The sequence below is a fragment of the Triplophysa rosa genome, linkage group LG8 (genome assembly GCF_024868665.1).
Source record: "Triplophysa rosa linkage group LG8, Trosa_1v2, whole genome shotgun sequence".
Classification (NCBI taxonomy): domain Eukaryota; kingdom Metazoa; phylum Chordata; class Actinopteri; order Cypriniformes; family Nemacheilidae; genus Triplophysa; species Triplophysa rosa.
This window is the reverse complement of record NC_079897.1, coordinates 21,050,475-21,063,496: the sequence shown is the minus strand read 5'-3', so window position 1 is coordinate 21,063,496 and position 13,022 is coordinate 21,050,475. Positions and strand designations below refer to the sequence as shown.

The following is a 13,022-nucleotide window of genomic DNA, read 5'->3' as shown; positions in this document are numbered from 1 at the left end:
TAAGAGTAGCCGAGGCCGACCAAACTGTCGCCCCATCCTGCACCATTTTAATCTGTGACTTGGGATCTCCTCGTGCCCCCAACGTCACACAAACGTAGCGCATTCCTCTTCGGGTCACACGTAGGCACACATACACATACACACCCCGCTCCGCATTCCAGCGACAGTCACACGCGCTGCATCATCACTGTTGGCTGTGCTACATCCTCAGCGTTGAGTTCACGACTATTTCTGTCTGTCTGGACCCGGAAAAAAAGCAGTGGAGAACGAAATAGAAAGCACGAGAGAAAGATGCGTGGAAGGTGGGGGGTATTCGGCCCTCTCTGCCAACAGAATCACATTCAGCCAACTTACTGCCTGTCAGGGATCCAAAGTTACAAAAGGTCCAGATGATCCGCTGGGCTTGGTTTAAAGAAGCAGCGTGCCAGCTGACTTCTGGCCGCTCGCCAGCATTCGAATGAAGAAGTGATGACACATTATCGCTGTACATCAGATGATGATATTGAGCTCACTGGCCTGCGATCATTCGCTCATCTTCTGTCAGTTCATGTGCTTATCCTCGCTAACCCGCATGGCTGTCAGTCTCACCCTCATGACTGATTTTGACTGATCAAAACTGGCATTTATTTATGAGTTCTGGATGTGAACCAGGCTGCTGCTTGGAAGGGTTACAGCAGCGTCTTACGTACCTGCACAGCTCGGACAGTAAATCTGAAATACTTCTGACGGGTAGCATACCGCACGTCAATCAGGATTATTAAAATGATTTAAGTCACTTTAAAACAAACAATCAACACCGTGGGTTCGGCGACACTGACTCATTAAGCAGAATATGTGTCATTTACACCAAGGTTATTCGAGTTGACGAAAAACTATTCAAACATGTCTGGTCATTGAAATCAAATACAATATCTGTGTAATTATGAACTAAATGATTATTAGAAATGTTGCCTCAGCAATGAACTGAAATAGGTTTGATTTGCTAAAATAATTAACTCAACATAAATAAACTAATACTGAAATAAAATAAATTCAATTTATATAGCAACATAAAAAATGACCACATAAATAATAAAATGACAAAAGCACATATACCAAATTGCTAAAAAAGTAGAAAACAAAACTATATCATTTTTTCCCTAAAATGCAACCAAAACAAATCCTCAAATGAATTGCAATTACTAGTAATTTTAATCTATGAATGTCTTTTTAGACGTCAGCAAAATCTGAATCTTTGCAAGCATCATTGAAACCATAATCTATGTACCCCGTGTTGGGAATAACAGGGACACGGCAATATCTACTAACATGTGACTTTAAAAAGTCACTGCTTCATTCTTTGAACATATGTGTGCTCTTAACTCTAATATTGTGGAATTACTGAGGATGGATCTGTGTGTGCGTGTGTCCCGAAGGACCTTAGTAGCACTGGCCTTAGTGTAGGATCGATAGCGACTGTCTCTCCATTCTACGCTTTATCAACCATATGATCCATTAAAACCAGCCACTCTCTACCAGCACGCTTCCCTACACACGCACACATAGCCATGGTGCTGCTCTTCTCCCATCATTCCACACCAGTTGCCTGCTTTGGGTCCCTGAGGAGAGTGGGCGTTTCCAATAGGGCTCAAACTCACTGAGCCATATATTTTAGCTATACCAGACAAACGCACATGATCACAAATGGATGAAGATAGAGAACGAAACAGAAATACACCCAAACATCAGAGGCATGCAGATCAAAGAGACCAATTAAAATGGTGGACAGAAATGAGCTTTCATTTTGACTTTTAGTGCTTATCATGGCTTTGGTCTGAACCAGAAATGAGTGAAGGTGTCATAACCACAAGGTGTGTGTCTGTAAACAGGCTTCTTTAATATGTGGAACTTCTTTGCTGCCAGGGATGATTTTAAAGAAAAAATGTCTATGAAAAAAATATATACTTAAAGTATTGATTATAACAGATTTTTTTACTATTTTGGTATTTGTTTTTGACTGTCAGCATTTTTTTATGTTTTCTCTATAGTAAATATGTATATATAAGATTGTTCAAATTAAGAAAATATTGGTTGAACTTTATTTTACAGTACGTGTACCTATAGTATACCCACAGTGGACCTAAGAAAGTACTGGGTGGTATAAGGTAACTACATGGTATAAGTTTAGGTGTAGGTTCAGGTTTAGTACCTAGTTATTATATTTACTGTAATAAGTACAGTAGTTAATTTGTAAAAAAAAAAAACCTGTCAAAATTATTTGCTGCATCCGGGTTACTGTTATTAGTTCTGAGGGGTTGTTATCTGGGAATAACGAACCTGCAAATGTTGCGACTGGCCAATCAGAATCAAGCATTCCAATGAGCCGCGTGATTAACATGCAAGCATGCATGCAGGTATGTCTTGTCTCTGTTGTATATCTTTCTCTACTCATGCAAACATCACTTTATCATCACCTCCAAGCTGTTACACAGCCATTCACACATCCTTACTTCATGTCTTTTCAAGAAGACAAACCACACAGATTTTATTTTTTGTGTCTTTCATTGTTGTCATTCACGTGTTCACAGAAAAAAATACGCGACACACCTGGATTGGTATGCAACGTGCTACTTCAATACAAGGTAGGCCTATGCTAAAGTAAACATGGAGGATGAAAACTAATCCTGTAAAGTTGAATCGCTTGATATTGAAAGTTTTCTTTGGTCACAACAAAACGGTAGGCCGTGTAGAAAAGCTCATAGTTCCAGTGAAATTGTGTGTGCTCTAGATCAGCCCCCCGACCCTTCTTCATCTCCACCTTCGTGTGCCAACATTATACAGAATTTCCCCAAGTGGAAGAAGGGTCCACCTTACCAGCGTTAGAGGGTGGGGACTAACTGCGCTCTTTCCTGGGCCACATTTCCACCTCAACTTGCCACTGTCAGTTTGGGGTTTCCACAAAGAGCCACTTCACTTCTGGCTTCCTCCACACATCACTCCCTTTTGCTACTTCGTCATGACAGTTTTTCAAGAGAAGTGGGTTTTTTTGTAGTTAGGTTTATAACTGATGCTAAATATGAGAACCTGTAGAAAGTGATATAGCTGGAGGAGAGTGGTGAACACTTGACCTATTTAAGATGTTATCTTGTCCTCTGAGGAAAAGAGAAAGAAGAAGAGAGAGAGATTTGCATTGAGCAGGAGCCATGCTGCATGCGGTGTGCAGCATTGATATCTGTGTTTTCTCTGGGGCTGTCCCTTTACACAGGCAGTGGTTAGTGCTCAGGAAATGGTTACAAGAAAAAAAGAAAAATGTAAAACAGAAAAAAACTTGGTGTGAACACATTCATCCAAACATGTTTTCAAATTTCGAAGAAATTTTTCAAAAATAAAAAATGCAAACTGCGTGCAGAAATAAGTGAACACATAAAAATGTGTTTAAAATATAAGAATAAATGAAATGTGAGATTTTTACATTTATATGCAACAACAGAGATTTAAATGATTGTATGTTCATGCATTAATCATAAACACTGGATGTTGGCCTAAACTAGCACATATATCCCGGAGGACAACAAATAAAACACAGTCCATGAAACACCATTTATCGTCCATACGGATCCATTTTTAAAACGATACCGAATAATTCTGACTGGGTTGGTAGCTGTTGGGATTATCGTGAAGCAGATGGAAACCTTATTCTCAGATAGGACATAAATAATGAAGAACACGCTGACGGCTTCTGCTCCGGGAGGTTGTTAAACTTGTAGAGTGGTTCACAGCGCCTCCTACAGGCCAGCCTGAATGCTGTCGCTTGACGGGTGTGATCGATGGACTAGGGATATTTTGGGTGCTTTATAACAAATGTATTTAAATTTATTTGTGGCTGTTAATAATTACGAAACCCTTTCGGATGGAATGTATATTCTGAACTGGGAGATTCAAAAGAAAACAATACGTTTATAGTCTGAGGTGAATGTCAAAATGAACCATATGATGCCAATACCGAAATTGTTTTAGACATTACTATTAGATTAAGGGGCAGTTTCCCAGACAGAGATTATTTTAAAACAGGACTAGGCCTAAATTAATAATTAATACTTGTGTGCATTTTGAGACAACACAATGGCACTAATGTATTTTAAGATATGTCAGTGCAAATTTGGACTGCTCTTACAATTATTTTAGTCTAGGACTAGTCTTAATCCCTGTCTGGGAAACCGCCTCTAAAGCATTTAACAAAACCAAGGAAATTTATAAAATGTATCTCTAGAAAAATGTGCATCTTAAGGTTGTATTTCTTTTTATGCACAGTCTTGTTCATCTTATTTCTTATGAACCATTTACAAAGTCCATACTAAGCTGCTCTAAGATTTTTTCTAATAGGATCCCCTGGTCTGACTTAAAAACTACCATGTCCCCACAGACCATGCAAATATTTTAATTCCATTTGATGTAATTTCATCTGATTAAAAGAAAGTCTTTTGTATACGTTTTGCAAACTTTGTGCTTCACAGGGCAAAATGTTTGCACGGAACAGACATGCTTGAGTAAGGTGAGGTTTGATGGGCCGTGTTACAGGATCTATGGAATTTGGTCTAAAGCACATTATTACATCACGTTTAGAAATGGGGAAAACCCTAACCAGTTTACACAATAAAATGGAATGTACATTTGCATATAACCCACATTCAGAAGATATGCACATTATGTGATGCAAGTCACACCCTGTGACTTTTCTCTTTGCTCATGAAAGGGAAAGCAACTGGCAACAAATGTTTTATATTGTTTTATTGTACAATTTTACATTTTTAGTTTTGTACAAAGGTTTAAAAAAAAACAAAAAGATGTCCTGATCTGGTGAAGGAAAACAGAAAAACTGATTCAGTTTTATAATGACTAAATGGTTGTAGTGACTGGGTAAACTCTAATGTGGGTGAACACCCCTTGAAACGGAGGTTATAATAAAGTGAAGGGCATTGGGGTGTTGATGGTCAGAGTTTGGTCCAAGTCCAATGGCATAAGATTCTGTGACAGATTTCAGGGTCAGAGTTCAGAGGTCATTCAGGCTTAGGAGCGGGTGTACTTCCCCCATATGTGCAGCATGAATACAGATGCGATAAAAAGCAGACTCATCACCAAAACTGGTACTGGGCCGCTGCAAGAACAAAAAAGACTTCTGTCAGATCTCATTAGCAAACATTAAAACAGAGACATCTAGTGGAGGACGGACAGAAATAGAATATGAGACTACACAGAGACAGAGACTACACAATGCCTTAAAACTTTGAACACCTGACATACCTGATCGCAATTACAAAGTTTTACAAAAAATACAAACCAAGTAAAAATGTATACAGAACTTCGTTTTTCTAACTGGTGCAGGGTTTGTCTGCACCAATTTCCTCCCAATGGGCCAATCGGGACTGCTCGTCGCGATCACGTGACAGAGGAGGGGTAATTAGGATTATAAATGTTGCCAAGTAGGATACTGTTAATGGGCTAGGTGGAAAATGTGGAGCTTTTTTTAAAGCAGGAACTGACCATCCCTAGGGTCGCTAGGCAGCCGTGTAACCATGCCGACTGAAGAACCACCCCTCAGGCTTTAATTGATGTGACCTTTTCCAGCAGAACTTTAATTAAGCTCCAAAACACACACACACACAAACCCTAAAGACGCAACCCCACACATACATTCTTGCTCTGTAAGAGACACTCGACTGTAAATATCACCACTGTCTACAACCTCAGATCCATCCGAACATGCACACAGAGAATGAACAGATACAACTATTTAAGAATACTGAACAAATTAACAAGATGAACGTATTAACAAAATGAATATAGCAGACACTTCTGCAGTCCATCACTGTTCAAGTTCAAGCTTCAGTAAGAATATGCTTCGAAATACAGACACACATGTGCACATGGACACAGCTGAGAGAGAAAACAGCAGGGGAGACATCAAATGAAGACAGAAGTTGAACCCATGAGGCCAATTTCCTGTCGTTAAAATTTCATGTTTATCCTTATAAATGCTAAACCTCTCAGAACCTGCTGCCCCTCCCTTTCGAGTCACTTCCTGTAGAGCTGAGGGGATGAATTTAAAATGAGCGTCTGTGTATCAGTGTTGATTCTTTGACATTATGTATGTCTAGCATCCTATTTTGTTCTGAAGTTTGGCAACGAACAACAATAACGATCTCTGGCGTGATTTCTTATCTGATCCAGATTCAGTGCTTACTCTCTAGAATTACAGATTAAAATTATTTTATTATGGACTACAGCAGGGGTCTTCAATGTTTTTCGGGGCAAGGACCCAGAGGTCGTGTTAACCAAAAATTCTCCGTCATTGACAGATTGTTTTTACCAGTGACAGAAAAACCTGAAGGCCGTCCGTCATTTTGACGGATTACATTAAGGGCAATTTGTAACTTCCCTTTTGTCATTTCCCTTCAATAGAGCATGATAGTAGGCTACAACCCCTGCCCTGAACACGATCGTGAAGGGACGTGTGTTTCCCATTCATTAGCTTACTTACAATGCCTGGTCCGTTTTGGAAAACGCGTGTGCGGTCATCGGAGACTCGCGGTGCAGATGCATCTGTCACTGAGCTCCCGTGACGCGTGCACGGATTCACAGTGGTGCCGTGTTTATAGTCTTCTCCTTCAGAAAAGCGACTAGCGGTTTTTTGGATAAACATTAGCTTTCAGCGAGTGGAAAAAAATCTTCGTCTTCTCCGTTCAGTGAGCAGCAGAACAGCACATTCATGACCAAACCGCAGCTGTGAGTGAGTGAGTGAGTGAGTGAGTGAGTGAGTGAGTGAGTGAGTGAGTGAGTGAGTGAGTGAGTGAGTGAGTGAGTGAGTGAGTGAGTGAGTGAGTGAGTGAGTGAGTGAGTGAGTGAGTGAGTGAGTGAGTGAGTGAGTGAGTGAGTGAGTGAGTGAGTGAGTGAGTGAGTGAGTGAGTGAGTGAGTGAGTGAGTGAGTGAGTGAGTGCGTGCAAAACCCCATTTACAAGCATTGTTAATGACTGGACATAAGAACAAACATTTGTCTAATTATTAATGGCTTTATTGAGCATTAAGTTGTATTAAAATACAGCAAGTTCCGAGAGTAAACGCAAGTACAGCGTGATGACATCACAAACATGCTAATTGCTAGGACGGGTAACAAGAGATTTTGACGGAATTTTTACGAGCCTAAATAAAAAAGTCTAGCGCAACCTCTGCAAGGACCCCTTAGATGAGAGATGATGCATGGAGCAGTGACCCCCTTATACTAAATGTGTAAACGGAGCTGTTTAAATAGAAACAACCCTATTGTCACATCAATATTATGTTAACACATTACATTAGCACTATTATGTTATTGTTGCACATAGGCTAAATACTTTTCATTGTATTATTTTTGTTTTTAATATAGATTGCGTGATTATTTTAAGGTATTTGCAGCATCAAACATTTTCATTTTACTATGAAATGGACAATTAAACATTTATTTGAACCTTAGTTTTTATTAAGGCTTCAATGAGATGACTCACCCTGGTTAATGGCACAAAGGCTATTCTAGTGAAGGTAGGGGTTGTCTCTGGATGCGAAAGAAATTAGTGCAGATTTTATGCATTCTGTTGTAAAATCAGGGCATTTTATTAAGTGTCATTTTTTTCTCCCGCTTCTCTGTGTGTTGCAGAACACACCGCTATTTTATAATTCTGAGCTCCATTGTCTTTCTCGTGGATCAGCATTGTCGCGGCTGTTACACGAAAATTAACACCAGTTTTTTTCTGCAGAGCATCACATCAGACTAAGGAGAGCAACATGATGCAACGAGTCCGTTGTTTGATGTGCACCATCAGTACTACATGGTGCGCGTTTCATTGATTTTAAACACGTACGATTTTTCTGTCAGCGTGTACAATGCAGAAGTGGTGTGAAGACCCCTGGACTACAGTATTTGATTCTAAATAAGGCAGATGTCTGTAATTAACTGTCTGTCAAATATGATGATGCACAAGACGAATATCTGGAAAACTACCATCATGTCAGTGTAATGGCATGGGACCAGCTTTAGGGAAAGGCCAGTGGAAGCTGCATTAACATTTACTTCGTCTCACACACTTTTCTAATGAACATACAGATATGAGTATGAATGAATGAATACATCAAAATAAGAAACATTACAAGGCGTGAATAAAAAAACAAAACAGAATGACCTGAAGAAAAATCTCAAATGGAAAACTATACTGCTTGATTCAGTTAAATAAAAAAATACATTTAAATATATTGGTTTTAGACTTCACATTTGTCCCATTGATATTTGACTATCAGTATGCAAAATTAAATATATTGTGTGTACTGTACTCACACTTTAAGTCCTGGTGAGTCTTCAGTGTAAAAGCGCCACATTCCTCCTGTTCCAGCTGATGTGGCCCTTCCTGCACTGCGTGCACTACTGCTGGGAGCTTTCCTGAGTAAACCACAAAATAAAACTCAACAATCAAGACTAATAAAGGTGACAGATAATTCTCCTTTCTATCAGTGCCAAAACATACAGTAATGATGTCTTAAACAAAACAATACGGTGAGTAATCAATGGTAGATCTAACAAGCAGAGAGGAACAATATCACTCAAGTTTTGTTGATCCAATCATGCGGTTAACATGTAATGCAAAGAAAACCACAAAATCCTCTTTGTACAGATATGATTAGATACAGTAAGCAATGAATAAAGGAAAGCAAAGCTGAGATCGTGCAGTCTTTAATCAATGTGTGTTTGATTGTGATTTAAGAACTTAAGCTGATGCTCATTTGAAATGCTCTACCTCTGTCTGGCTGAGGTACCAGCAGCGCGAGGGGCCACTGTCTTACTGGGGGAACGGCTGGAGGCACCAACGTTTGTTGCACTAGCTGCAGGCCCAGGCTGAATCGAAGTGAGGGGCAGAAGAAAAAAACTTAGTACATCAAGTGCAAATGAACTGTATATTATGCTTTATATTATAGAATAATGCTTTATTGCCTAGCTAGCACATAGATGGCAGATATAATGTAATGACCGTTCATACATGACTACTGACCCGTTATGCCAATAAAGAGGCCTATCATTAAAACCTCTACTAAAGGAAAATTATTATCAAGCTAAACATGATTATCCATTTATCGTTGTCTTATTATAAACTTTAGCAAACCGTAGTGTAATGTTTTATGGATTAAAATCGGTATTCATGCCAAGTGAGTGGCCCAGATTCAATCTGAAGCTCTTGGTGGTAAAAAATAGCCACGTCTCCCAAACTGATGCGGTGACTGAAACAAGCCCGCAAACGAATCCCAAAGAAATGTGCAATTACTGGCACAACACTAAACACAAAACATACCCCACTTTGTGAAAACTCAGCTAATCGAAACAGCTGTAAGCACATACATAATATTACATAATATTAACAATTCCAGTGACGGCGGGTTATTACATAGCACAACTAACGTTAGCTAGACAGCTAGCTATCCAGACAACGCGGTAAAGAAACAGAGACTAGCGTTTTTTGTATAAAGATCAACTACGAAGATCATGAATAAGAAACTTACCATTTTGTTTAGTTTTAGATGCTGCAGGAGTCAAGAAAAATGAATCTAGTTGAACTGTCTCTGTTTCCGAACTCCAGCCGATCCAGACCACTAAAGAAGAAAGCCTGTTGATGACGTCTCACTAAGAAGGCCACGACAACATTTGAAAGGACCCTCATAGGAGCCATTACAGTGCCTGACCTGAATATGCCATGTTTATCTATTTGAATGCATTTGGGCTGATTTAAGAATTCAAATACAATATAAATGATGAATTAAATCAATTATATTACAGTAAAAATAAACACAAACGGCTAATATCGCTTCTTTTTTTAGAATTTATTTAGGGAAAATCAAAGTGGGGACAACGCAGTACTGTGATGTGACGTGTCATATGCGATGGATGATGTGTACAGATTTCGGAAGACATTTTGGCTCAATCAGGAAGCCAGTTTCACTATTATATCGCATTTGTGAACTTTGTGCCACTTTAGTTATTCATACGGGCGGCTGATTTAGTGTCCGTGTAAACGTAAGAGTAAAGGTAAGCGTTTTCTCTTCATAATTTTGAAATTGTTGCCTGGCAGTCAACTGCTCTGACAGCACTTGTATGGAAACGAGATATGACAGTGTTGTAATGTTAGTATAGTAGACACTATATGCCAGTATACGCGGAATTACTTTTTCAAATAAATTACATTTAAACTGAATGTTGATAGTTTTAGTTTTAAGATCACGTGTCCCGTTTGTTTACAATTAACGTTATATGTAGACATTTGGGGCTGTAATATGTTACCACAGTATCGGTATAGGCATTAGATATTATGACTATGTATGTATGCGTTCTGGCCTGTTGCAACAGCATAGTGGCATAAGATGGTTTGATCAAAACCCTCCAATAAAAAAAACTCTTTCCATATAGCATTGATATAAGATAGGTGTAACTGCAAATTGACTGTGTCTGTGGGTCTTGTTACCGCAGGATGGTTCGGGTGGTGTTCCTGCACCCTGATCTGGGTATAGGTGGAGCAGAACGTCTGGTGGTGGATGCAGCTGTAGCTCTGCGCTCTCGTGGCTGCAATGTGCAGATCTGGACGGCACACTATGACCCCCAGCACTGCTTTTCTGAGACTCTTTCACCTGACCTGCCTGTGGTGTGTGTGGGTGACTGGCTGCCCACCCGTGTGTTCGGTTATTTCCACGCTCTGTGTGCATACCTGCGTATGATCTATGTTACGCTCTATCTTGTGCTCTTCAGTGGCGAAGAGTTTGATGTTGTCTTCTGTGATCAGGTAACTATTATTAATAATACTAATTAGTACTAACTCTATATAATGTGAATATTTGAACCAAGATATGACGTGAATAATGTGAAAAAGCAATTGATAAATGACTTTACTGTTTAACCATGTTTATTATATTTATGTGATGGGTGTAGTACAGTCATTAAGTAATAGTTCACCCAAAAATAAAAATAAAGTCATTGTTTATTCACTTCCAAAGACACAAAAGAAGATGTTTTAAGAAAAATGTCTAAGTGGTTTTGTGTCATACAATGAAAGTCAATGGGGCCTAGGCTGAACTTTCTACTCAAATTGTTATGCTAATAATATAAATTGTACAATTTAACAAAAAAACACAACAGAAGCATTTTGTACTAGTGGCACCTCAACTGTATCACTCTCTCCCTCTTTCAGGTATCAGCATGTATTCCCTTTTTGCGTTTGGCACGTCACAGGAAGAAAGTCCTGTTCTACTGTCATTTCCCTGACCAGTTGTTGACTCAGCGTCGTTCTGCTCTAAAGCGACTGTATCGTGCTCCTATCGACTGGTTTGAGGAACTGACCACTGGCATGTCAGACCGCATTTTAGTCAACAGCCAGTTCACTGCTGGAGTCTTCCAACAGACTTTCCCCAAACTGGCCAACGTCCACACCGACGTCCTGTATCCCTCTCTGAACTCGGCAGCTTTTGATGGTGAAGTAGAGGGCCTTAGCGGGCTAATCCCAGAGGGGAGGAGCTTCCTCTTTCTGTCAATCAATCGTTATGAGCGCAAGAAGAACCTGCCGTTGGCGCTGCAAGCGTTAGCAGCTCTAAAGGCACGTCTCTCTGCGGGCGAGTGGGAGTGCGTACACCTCGTGATGGCGGGCGGTTATGATGAACGTGTGGCTGAGAACGTAGAGCACTACGAAGAGCTGCGCTCGCTAGCGTCCTCTCTTGGCCTGGAAGACCATGTGACCTTCCTGCGCTCCTTCTCCGACAAACAGAAATTGTCATTGCTGCACAGTAGCACTTGTGTACTGTACACACCCAGCAACGAGCATTTCGGAATTGTACCCATAGAAGCCATGTACTTGCGTTGCCCGGTTATTGCGGTCAACTCGGGTGGACCGCTAGAGTCTGTGGCACACAGTGAAACGGGCTTCTTGTGCGAACCCACCCCTGAGCGGTTCTCTGAGGCCATGCGGAAGTTTGTTACGAACCCTAAACTCAAGCAGCGTATGGGACAGGCTGGCAGAGAGCGAGTCCATCAGCGCTTCTCACTACGGGCCTTTACTGAACAGCTCTACAGTCACATCACCCAACTTACCCAATAACACTCTGTCATCATATGCTTTATAACATTATGACTCTTTGCTCCGGAGCAGCACACGGATCCATTCTGGTCTGGTTGCCATGGAGGGCCTAATGAAAGTATGTAGTCTCTAATGAATGAAAAGAGCAGTGCGCGTGTTTGGAGATAACTTGACTTAAGAGTGCAGCCAAGAGGACAATACCAGCCGTGGTCCGGGCTGCGCGAGAATGTGGAGAACTCGTCTGACTGAGAGGTTAATGAATTATGGTGTGCTGGACACATTGATCAAGTGTGTCATGACAGGCCTGAGGACTGTGCGTGTGTATTTTATACCACAGGACCATTAGAGAGTTTCTTGGGGAGAAATCGATAGAGAAGTTTTCTTCGTTCTGCAGTGTCTCTTCTTTTGTTTAGTGATAACAATGGAGGACATTACGAGTTATTTCAGTCTCAAGCTATAGATGCTTCTAACAAGTTAGTTTGAGGACACTAAAGAGAAAGTTTGCTTAGGACACTGAAGGTCATATGCTGTATTGGGTTTGAGGTTGTTACTGGCTGTTTGTTTCTCCTGCTATTGATATGAGACCAAAGCTCTGATTAAATGAGATGCTGCATCGTGTATTGTTTGTCATTGTCTACTGAAGCTTTTATACATTGTGTAAATAGAGAACAGGGGAGTGTTTAGCATTTTGGAAATTTTAAAACAGATCGCTGTTGTGTAATCATTCGCAAATTTCCATATGAATTTCATCTGATCAACTGTCTTGTATTACTGCCTTTTGAGCAGCTTGGAATCCAATGGCTTGGTTTAATGTATTCAGTTTAAGGTAATGTCTTCTATTAACCCTTTCACACATAGAGGTCACTACACTAGATGTGTCAAAAAGCCATGCTTTGCATATGCGTGGTTTTG

At 40.2% G+C, this 13,022-nt stretch overlaps 2 protein-coding genes across 2 annotated transcripts; one reads left to right on the top strand and one right to left on the bottom strand.

Annotated features, from left to right (window-relative positions):
* Window positions 1-4,752: 4,752 nt before the first annotated feature.
* On the bottom strand, window positions 4,753-9,692 carry sec61b (SEC61 translocon subunit beta). Its single transcript, XM_057340054.1, has 4 exons — window positions 9,556-9,692; window positions 8,799-8,896; window positions 8,342-8,443; window positions 4,753-5,134 (listed from the first exon to the last, which is right to left on the bottom strand). Exons 1-4 carry the CDS (start codon window positions 9,556-9,558, stop codon window positions 5,047-5,049), a joined length of 291 nt encoding a protein of 96 aa, XP_057196037.1. The 5' UTR covers window positions 9,559-9,692; the 3' UTR covers window positions 4,753-5,046.
* A 270-nt stretch (window positions 9,693-9,962) lies between these two features.
* Window positions 9,963-12,728, top strand: alg2 (ALG2 alpha-1,3/1,6-mannosyltransferase). The gene is made up of 3 exons (XM_057340123.1): window positions 9,963-10,078; window positions 10,517-10,826; window positions 11,232-12,728. The coding sequence occupies exons 2-3, from the start codon at window positions 10,518-10,520 to the stop codon at window positions 12,129-12,131; spliced, it is 1,209 nt and encodes a 402-aa protein (XP_057196106.1). The 5' UTR covers window positions 9,963-10,078; window position 10,517; the 3' UTR covers window positions 12,132-12,728.
* The last annotated feature ends 294 nt before the right edge of the window (window positions 12,729-13,022 follow it).